The 10,000-nt window shown below is 49.2% G+C and overlaps 1 protein-coding gene across 3 annotated transcripts in view; it reads right to left on the bottom strand.

Moving 5' to 3' along the window:
• The window catches only part of zfhx4 (zinc finger homeobox 4), a 145,791-nt gene that overhangs the window by 4,254 nt on the left and 131,537 nt on the right, over positions 1–10,000 (bottom strand). For all 3 annotated transcript variants that reach the window (XM_052483555.1, XM_052483557.1, XM_052483556.1), the window contains exons 8-12: positions 8,154–8,287; positions 7,138–7,344; positions 6,395–6,515; positions 729–6,143; positions 1–210 (exon numbers count right to left, since the gene is read on the bottom strand). The exon at positions 1–210 is cut by the window's left edge and continues 4,254 nt beyond it. In XM_052483555.1, the coding sequence (XP_052339515.1) occupies positions 1–210; positions 729–6,143; positions 6,395–6,515; positions 7,138–7,344; positions 8,154–8,287 (6,087 nt within the window). The remainder of the gene's footprint in view (positions 211–728; positions 6,144–6,394; positions 6,516–7,137; positions 7,345–8,153; positions 8,288–10,000) is intronic.

Genomic DNA, 10,000 nt, shown 5'->3' with positions numbered 1-10,000 from the left:
TGTCTCTCTCTTGGTATTTTCTGTGCTGCTCAATGTGGTTGGTTGAAGTCAGAGGAATGGAGGAAACAGGAGGAGGTGGAGGAGGAGGAGGAGGAGGAGGTGGAGGAGTCTGCAGAAGAGTCTTGGTTGGGGTAGAGCTGAGAGACATGGCAGGAGAGGGGGTGGCTGGGGTGGGGAACCCAAGCATACCAGCACCGGGAGACGCTAAAGCTGAAATACAGTGGTATAAATTATATTGAAATATATTTATATTCACCCTAACATTACTATTGAAATAGTGATCAGTATGACATTATGGAAATGTTTGCAGTTATGATTTACTTTATTTTCTTTTTTAAAGATTTTGTTATGGATCAAAACTGTCACATGCGCCTTATGAGATACCAACATGAGGATATTATAAATATACCAAACCCACATCAAAGGAGAGAAGGGGAAATAAACACCACAAATAAAACCAATGATAAAATGCATTTGCTTTTAAACTATTATTTTACTTAGCAGTTCCACACTGAACGTTGAGATCATGCATGCATTAAAGTGTCCTTTACATAATCTCCAACGTTTGGTCAAAATATCTCTATACCCACCAACAACAACACTGTAATGGAATGAGCAGAGAAAGTAGAGTAGAGAAAGAGTCTTTTGTGCATATAAAGTATGGACAATAAATGTTCATAATAAAGCTACTATTCTCTGTGTGTTCTATGTTCGTCATACTAACTCACCAGGTGTGTTGGGTGGGTAAACAGGAAGTGAGGACGGCCCGTTGACCCCAGGAAGTAGTACCGGCGGAAGTCCAGAGATCCCGGGGTAGCCTGAGGGCAGGCTGAGGCCGTGAAGTGCATTGTTCTGGTCCACTGCAGTCTGAAGCTGCTGGGCGGCCAGGCTGCTGAACCCATCGCTCCCAGCCTTTTTCAGACGATCCATCTCCTGCTGAGCCATCAGCTGACGGACCGTGGTGGGCGTTAGATAGTCCTTCTCTCTGTCCACCTGGTTGCCCAGAGTCTCCTGCACTTTAGCAATGTGCTGTTTGGAGAAGATGTGGTCACGGATGGACATCCGGGCAGTGTACTTCACACCACACAAAGTACACTCCGGCCGGGGCCCATCCGGCCCGCCTTGACTGATCATGAATGGCTTTCCGATGTTGATTTTGAACTTCTTTTCCTTGGCGCGGGCATTCTGGAACCACACCTGAATCACACGCTTTGGGAGGCCAATCTCGCTGCCCAGCATCTCACACTCATGCATGGTTGGTGTGCGGTAGTCGCTAAAGCAAGCTTTGAGGACTTTCAGCTGAAGGTTGCTCATCTGAGTCCTGAAGCGCTTGTGGCCTGGTCTCTCCCCACCACTGCCGCTGCCCTTCCCAGACCTGAAGGGGTTTCCACTTCCGAAGGGGCTGGGGGAGCTGGGGTCGGTCAGGCTGGAGGTCTCGCTCTGGTCATTGTTGTCGTCCATGTCGTCATCTCTGGAGCTGTAGTAGGAGTAGGAGTAGGAGCAGGAGTCTCCGTCCTTGCCCGAGTAGCTAAGGGAGGGGCTCACCATGCTGAACGGGAAGCGGTCGTCGCCACCCCCGTCTGAGCTCTGGGCCTGGTTACTCTTGCTGTCGCATCCCAGCTTGTCCCCTCCGTTGGCCGTGAGGTTCTCTACCTCGTTGTTGCCCTCGTCTCCGGTGGTGGCGTCACTTATGGCCGTGTTGATGGATGAGGTTTCGTCAAAGTCCATTTTGTTGTTGATGTCGTAGGATGAAGCCTCTGCAGAATTAATGTTAAGCCCTTCAGATTCATCACAGTTTTCTGCTTTTAAGGATGAAGGGCTCAATAAGTTTTTTAACGGTGCCTCAGATGGTTTGACTGGCGTTGAGGAGGCTGCGGGCAGCTCATACTCATTCGGCTCAGTCTTGGTGGGTAGCTGTGGATACTCAAAGAAGTTGTACTTGTGTGGGCTCTCACCTCCATCGTCTTGGTTCATCAGTGGGCTATTGGGCAGACTAAACCCTGCCTGTTTGGCTTCATGCCAGTGTCTAGAGCGGATATGGCTGTCCAAAGCTGACTTGGCCTTGAACAGCGCCCGGCAAAAAGGGCATTTCTTGTGTGACTGGGAGGGCCCCAGAGCTCTGAACTGTCCCTTTCTCTCTCGGGCTCGTGTGTTCTGAAACCACACCTGCACCACTCTCTTCTTCAGGCCGACCTCACGGGCGATGTGATCCAGCATCTTCCTTGTGGGATTTGAGTCCAGCAAGTATTTGTCGTAGAGGATCTCTAGTTGTTCTGGGGTGATGGTAGTTCTGAGACGTTTGTCTCTGTGCTGTTCTTCAGTCATGTTTCCGTTATCTTTTTCATTAGATCCATCCTCTTTCTCGTCTAGTTTTCTCTTCATGGAGCCAGAGCCGGGACCTGAGGACAAACCAGAGCCGCTTTGAATTGGCATCTGGAGTCCTCCTGATAGCAGCTGGCTAGTCATCAGAGGGTTATTGGGGTCAAAGATCATATAGGGCATGTCCATGGGCCTTTCCAAGAACTGGGAATGGAGGAACTGGTTCTGGGCAGCCAAGAAATGCATATGCTGGTGCTCCTGCCATAGCTCAACACTTGGGAAGGCTATCTTGCACTGGTCGCACTGGTATTGGAGCATCTGGGGAGGGAGGCTGTTAGTGAGGGAGGAGAGGGCGAGGGAGAGGGGGCTGGAGGGGACGGCAGCTGACTGAGGCTGGGAGTGGGGTCTGGACATCTGGGGCTGGGAGGTCTTCTGAGGGGGTGGCTGAGGGGTGGAGGCCTTGGAGGGTCTGGGCTCTGGTAGAGACTTCATCATAACTGGGGAAGGGGCAGGTTCTGGCTCTTTAGGTCTGGGCTCAGAGGGAGGTTCAGGCTTGGGCGAGGTCTTCCCCAGGTTGGGGCGAGGGGAGGGCATCAGAGGGGAGCTGGAGCCTGAGCTAGTGGCTGTTACATGATGATGCTTGGATGACTCTGGGTGCTTGGCTGGGCCTGGCTCTCCCATATCCATGTACTCTTCAGATTGGTTGTCCTCATTCCCTTCCTCATCCTCGTCCTTGTAGCACGTCTTCTTCTGGTGGGTGATCAGGTCAAAGATTCGTGGGAACACCACACTGCATTTCTTGCACTGGTACTGCATGTTGCTGGTGCGGATGTAGCGCTCATTCGTCAGTTCTTTCTTCTCGTTGTCTTTAGCATCTGCCTGGTTCTCGTAGCTCTTCCGGGCCTTCTGGCGGGCGTTTTGGAACCACACAACGATGACCCTCGATGGTAGGTTAAGCACAGTGGAGAGCTGCTCAATCTCATCGTCTTTCGGGTAAGCGTTTGTGTCAAAGAAGTCCTGCAGGACCCTCAGTTGGTAGTCAGTGAACCTTGTCCTGGAGGACCTCTTGTTCATAGTGGCATCAGTCCTGTAGTACTCCAGTGTACTATACTGGGACTCCAGCCTAATATCCTCCAATGTGGTAATAGGTGGAATGTTGAAGTTATAAGGAGAATCTTTGCTTCGTTGCCTCTCTTTGAAGAGGGTGTTACGGAACCAGTGCTTGATGACTTTCTGGGGGAGGCCGGACTTGTCGGCCATCTCTTGAATCTGCTCCTCATTGGGCGAGTTGTTGATGTCAAAGTGCGCTCTGAGGACCTTCAGCTGGTCGTCCGTGATGCGGGTTCGGGGGCGTTTGAACTGGGACTGCCTCAGGAAGTTTGGATCGAGGCCTAACTGCTGCTGACAGAGCTGGGTGAGATCAGAGGACAGGGAGTCCATTGTAGGCAGCTGCAGGGCGAGTTGAGGGTGTAAACCTTGGTGCTGCATGGACTGCATCATCAGAGGGGGGAAAAGGGAGAAATCTAGTGGGACGGAAGAGGGAGAAACCTGTGGGGGTGCAGAGGGTGGTGGAGGAGGGGGAGGTGGGGGTGGTGGCTGGGGCTGGGTAGCCTGTTGAGGGGCAGGTGATGGGGCCTGGGTCTGGGGCTTGTTCATCGAGTTGGAGGGAGCTTGCTGGGTGGTCACTGGGGCTGGTGGGGGAGGAGGAGGGGGAGGCGGAGGTGGGGGCGTCTCTGGAGAAGGGGGGTTAATGGGGTAAAGCTTGTCATAGGCCTCTCTGTACTGCTGGGCAAACTTCTCCAGCTCTCCATAAGGGAAGAACTGTCCGTGGATGTGCTCTTGGTGGCTTTTGAGAATGAGCATGTTGGAGAAGAGCTTTCCACATATCCCACATTCCAGCTTGTCGTTATTGATCTCCACTTTTTGCGGTTGTTGTTGTTGTTCTCCTTCTTTGTTTTTCTTCTGGTTTTTCTGCCTGTTCTCGTTGTACTGGATGACCAGCTCAAATCCAAAGTTCTCCAGAAGGGCCTTGGCAGCATTTCCTCTGGCTCCTGACACGATACGTGGAGGAGGAATCAGTGGCTCGGGAAACTTGGACTTTTTGTCTTTGTTGTCCTTTCCTCCCTCACTGACTCCATCCCCTCCGTTCTCCGTCTTTGTTTTGCTCTCCTGTTTTTCCAGATGCTCTTCTGCCTCTCTGGACATCTGTATGTCAGACACTGACACAGCATTGGGCTCCATTTTGGGCTTGTGGCTCTGCAGTTGCTGATTTTTCTGCTGCTGGAGCTGCAACTGGGATGCTTGTTGCTGCTGTTGCTGCTGCTGTTGAGCCTGCTGTTGAGCCTGCTGCTGAGCCTGAGCCTGCTGTAGCTGGTGTTGCTGCTGCATCTGCTGCTTCAGGTCTTCCAGGAAAGAACCAGTCAATCCTGGCATTCCGAAAGCGGCGGCTGAGTGAAGAGCCAGCTCTGGGCTCAGGTTGAATTCTGCCCCTGGGATGTAGAAGGGGAACAGGAACTGTGGCTGCTGGAACTGAAGCAGAGCCTCTGGGGTCATGCCGAACTGGGGGAAGAAAGCCGGGTTAAGGAACTGGGGCTGGAAAAAGGCAGCCTGCTGCTGGAGCTCATGTTGGAGCTGCATCTGTAGCTGAGCTTGGGACTGAGCGTTCTGATGGCTTTGCTGTGCAGAGACATGATCAGTAGTTTGCTTTGCGTTGTTGCTGCTGTTTTTGGCTTCTTTGGCATCTACAGTGTTTTCTTTGTTAGCCGACGGCGTCACGCTTCTAGCAGTGTCTGAGTTAGTGGTGTTGCCTTGTACGTTTGGGGCTGGGCTGCTGGATGGAGCCATGCCACTAGTGTTCCCACTCCCTCCACTGCTACTGCTGCTGCTTGTCTCTGTTTTGGCAGTTCTAGCTTTGGTCTGATGAAGCACAGACCTCATGTGGATCTCCAGGGTTGAGCTTTGGCTGTAGGCGACATTGCAGATATTGCATTTGAATGGTTTGTTGTCTACATTGTTGTTGGTCTCTGCAGGAACCGGGCTGGAGGCCTCCTGGAGAACCTTCTTCAGCTTGTGCAGGTGAGAGACAGAGTTGTAGTGGACCAGGAGGATGTTTTTCTGGGTGAAGGACTCCTTACACACCGTGCACTTGTATGGCCGGGATGGGTCCAGGAACTTCTCCATGGTGAAGTTGGGGCCTTTCCTGAAGGGGAGGGTTCGCTTAGTTTCGGCTCCCATGTCATCTAGCAACGAGCTACTGTCACTTCCTGTTGGGCTGGCCTTCTCTTCCAGATCCAGCTCATCGTCTTTCTCCATTTCCTGTTCGAAGGCCTGCTGGGCCTCCTCGTATGCCCTGGCCTCGCTCTCGGAGAGGAAATCTCCGTTTACCGGCAGGCTGCCGCAGAGCTGCTGGACCTCGGCTTCGCTCAGCTCCGGATGTCCGTTCTCCAAGTGCTTACGGAGCGCCAAGAATGTCCGGAAGCTCCGTTGGCAGAGGCTGCACATGGTGGCCGCCCGGATGGCATGGTACTGGGAATGTATCTGCAGCTTCTGCATGGTCTTGAAGGCCAGGCTGCAATGGTTGCAGCGGTATTTGTAGACGTGGCGGTCGGAGACTGAGAGTTGTTGCTGTTGCTGCTGGCATCTCTGGAGGTCGTTCAGATGGTCCTGGAGGGAGTCAGGGCTCTTTCGATCCTGCCCGACCACAACAGACCTCTTCCAGTCTGGGGCTTCAGACCCATCCTTGGGGGGTTTGAGTTCCTCTCCATGGAGGTCTAGTTCACTCTTGCCTTGGCCTGTGCTGTTCAACTCCTCCTTGGAACTGTTCCCTGAGAAAGGACAATGAAAAACCAATTAAATTCATGAACAAAAGACATTGTACAAATGCACTGAATATCATGTCTGGAAATGTAAAACTTGTCTGGTGAAAATAAATCATATTTTGTTTCATTTGTGTAGCAGGGCCCTTCTACAACCCAAGGACACTTACTGTAACTCAAGATGGTGAAATAATGACACTTTCCAAACAACCTCAAAACAGTGCATTCAATACCGGCAGGGGTAAACGTGCTCTGCCTACCTGTGGGCTTTCGATACTTCTCAGAGAGAACAGGAGAAGCATCCATCAGAGACAGAGCGTTGTCTTGTCCAGGTGAAGGATGCATCATGTTATTGGGCACCATAACATCAGGCCCAGCCACCTATCAAAGTCACACAACAACAAAAAACTTCATCATCTTGATCATAACCATCCACAATTGCAACATGCATCATAACAAAATGGTATTAAAAAGCATCAAAATATAAAATGTAATGTAATAACGGATCATTTAATAACTATAATATTGGTGCAGGTGCTGCTGACAATATTTGTAACTGATATTAACAATAATGATAGTGCAGCGGTTAAGATGTTGAGTCAAAAAGTTCACCGCAAATATAAAAAAAACATGCTATGGAGGTGCACTTTTCAACTAGCCTCTCAACAATTAAAAGAGCCCATTTTCAGAAAGTGGAATTTGCTTAACTGTCAAGTTTATGCCGTATTCTTGGGAGAGTGGGATAAATGCATGGGACATGTTTTCTAGGACTGCACAGTGACAGCACTGACCAGAGTTGGTTATGGGACTGTAGGGAGCACTGGACAGCCAAGCCATTTTTCTATTTGCCATTTCAACATTATAGATCTTCAAAGTGATTAAAGAAAACTCTCTAGAAAACCTTTAGACCTTGAGAAAAATGTACTGTACGTGCAATGCCATTAGAAGCAAATTAGATTTTTCCTCCACATTTTCTCTTAAGTTATCTATGAATCAAACATACGGTCATAAGCAGTTTCTCAACACAGTCTGGAGCCACACTGTGCAGGTGTGTGAGGTGGAGCTGCAGGTGGATCTTGTTGCTCAGGACGTCTTGGCACAGTGGGCAGCTGATCACTGGCTGCTGCATGGAATGCTGGGACACAACGTGGAGCTGTATCCTGTTGGCGTCTTTACTGCTGTAGTTACAATAGGGGCACTGCTGCGCCTGCTGGGAGAGAGAGACAGCCTGGTTATTACTGGGAAAATACTGGAGAATAGAACAAGTAACTATTGTGAACAGGTAAAAACATGTCACTTTTAACAGTACTGAGAAACCTAGACGACAGAGTGCTCCGAAGATGTCTCATGCACTTAGGGCTAAAAGATTGAACTGAATTTCCCCTCAGCTAAACAAATCGTAACCACCCCCCCACCCTGTTCTCGTCCCACTTTACCTTTACACACAAAATGTAGATCAAGCGCCTATCCATGTAATGCACTTAAGCCCCCCCGACTCGTGCAATTTTATTAGTGGGAAACATGATTGGAGGGAATTTCTAATCAGGAGATTAGAGCTGACAAAGGTGTGTCGCCTCCCCGTCTCCCGCCTAGCCCTCATTACAGGGAGTACTCCTAAAATGGCCGCCCCCAGCCACCTGCCTTAATGTAATCCATTTCTGAAATGACTCAGGCCTCCTTCCACTCAGGGCCCTCCACCAGACAAGCTAATACTTCATAATCTAATTTAAAAACACATATCATTTAAAGACATGCAAAGAGAGAGGGACCGGGAGAGGGCCTAGCCTTGCCTGGTGCAGGCAGGTAGGCATTCCACTTAAGAACACAAAGGAGCGAGAACGTTCTATGGATGATGCTAAAGTGTTCTGTCAGTGAGGGATTAGTTTGGGGTTTACCCTTTGAGTTCTGTTGACAGCACACTACTCTCTAAGACATTTACTCTTAGCATACTGGCTAACTGGTTAAATATAGCTTTACCTGACGGTTTATCGTGGAGTATTAGCAGCTAGCTTAGCATACCTGCTCGCTAACGCTGGTCTTCCCCTCTGCAGACTTGGGCCTTTTGGGCGGGCTGTCATTCTGTCTCTCTGGCAGCATGGAGCGTTTTCCCACAGCGTTGGATCCAGGAGACTCTTTAGACAGAGAGTTCACTCCTAAAACACAAGACAGCACAGAGGAAAATGATTTGATTGCTTTGTATCTCTGTTATAAAAAAAGGTGTTCCAGTAAAATCCTAGTTCTCAATGGATGAAGGCAAAAAAAATGGTCAATTAATCCATGTCTGTCACAAATCATGTGTATCAAATTAAAAAACAGATGGACACGTGGTGATTTTCATCGTGATTTTCATCTTTTGACAGACATTGGCTGTGGGGCTCGAAGTGTCGACCTATTGTATCACCCTCCTAATTATCATTCATATACATTGAGTCATTCTGCCCTGAGGACATGGAGAAATGGAGAGAAAATCAAACCAGCCTCATTATCACAGCAAGACATACACAAAATGTTATGGTAATATTATACACTTCATTAGGCCATATGCATCTAGCACCCCTCTTCCTTCAAACACACACACGTACACAATCAGGCAAACATGTACACATACACACGCATCTGCACACACACACGCTAAATATTCAAGCCGTTTCCTGGTCACGGCTGGAGGTTGGGAGGTGGTTTACGTGACTGCAGCAGAACCCAATGCTAAGAGATCAGCCTCTGGTTGTATATAGAGACGCTGTTGCCCACTGATAAATCTTTCATTACCTCATCCTTAGATACAGCCAAACTGTGTATGTGTGTGTGTGTGTGTGTTTTAGCTACACTCTGCCAGTGCAATTTACTCTCTCTGCACAACACAAAGAAACAGCAGTAGCACCCCACTACGCTTCTCTCTCTGTCTATCTTCTCTCTCTCTCTCTCTCTCTCTCTCTCTCTCTCTCTCTCTCTCTCTCTCTCTCTCTCTCTCTCTCTCTCTCTCTCCCCCTCTCTCTCTTTTTCCTCTCCTCCCCCTCTCTCTCTCTCTCTCTCTCTCTCTCTCTCTCTCTCTCTCTCTCTCTCTCTCTCTCTCTCTCTCTCTCTCTCTCTCCCCCTCTCTCTTTTTCTATCTCCTCCTCTCTCTCTCTCTCTCTCTCTCTCTCTCTCTCTCTCTCTTCTCTCTCTCTCCATTTCCTCCTATCCCCCTCTCTCTCTCTCTCTCTCTCTCTCTCTCTCTCTCTCTCTCTCTCTCTCTCTCTCTCTCTCTGTATCTCCTCCTCTCCCTCCCTCTCTCTCTCTGTCTCTCTATTTCCTCCTCTCCCTCCCCCCCTCAATCTCTCTCTCTCTCTTTCTTTTTTTCTATCCCCTCCTCTCCCTCTTCTCCCTCTCCCTTGTCTGGTTACTCAAGGCAATATTGTGAGTCTCATTCTTGCAACTCAACCCTTCACTGTAGTCGCACAAATACAAAAAGGAAAAAAGGAAAGCATTGATACATGTAGAGAAGAAAACAACATTTTGTATTCCATATTATTCCCTGCCCTGTATTTGTGCTCGGTGCATATCAATTCCTCCCACTCGTTCATGCATTTCAATTCTGCTGCAGGAAGCGGACTTCCACTTATTTTATATGTAATCCCCCTATATCTGCAGTCTGAAATATTGGCCTGTCAAGAAAAGTGACAGAGTGAGGGGAAGAAGAAAATAAAAAAAGAGAGGGAGAGAAAAGAAATCACAATGTGAATTTTCAACAGCATCCGAGAAATTCTCTGCAGCCTGGAATATGAAGGTATTTTATTCACCCTCCGCTGGTCTTTGATGGCCCTGCAGTGCTGGTGTGTGTGTGTGTGTGTGTGTTTATGTGCGCATGCTTGTGTGTGTGTGTGTGT

This window comes from Oncorhynchus keta, chromosome 28, assembly GCF_023373465.1.
Source record: "Oncorhynchus keta strain PuntledgeMale-10-30-2019 chromosome 28, Oket_V2, whole genome shotgun sequence".
NCBI lineage: Eukaryota > Metazoa > Chordata > Actinopteri > Salmoniformes > Salmonidae > Oncorhynchus > Oncorhynchus keta.
Note: the sequence above shows the minus strand (reverse complement) of the source record. Positions and strands in the feature narration are given on the sequence as shown.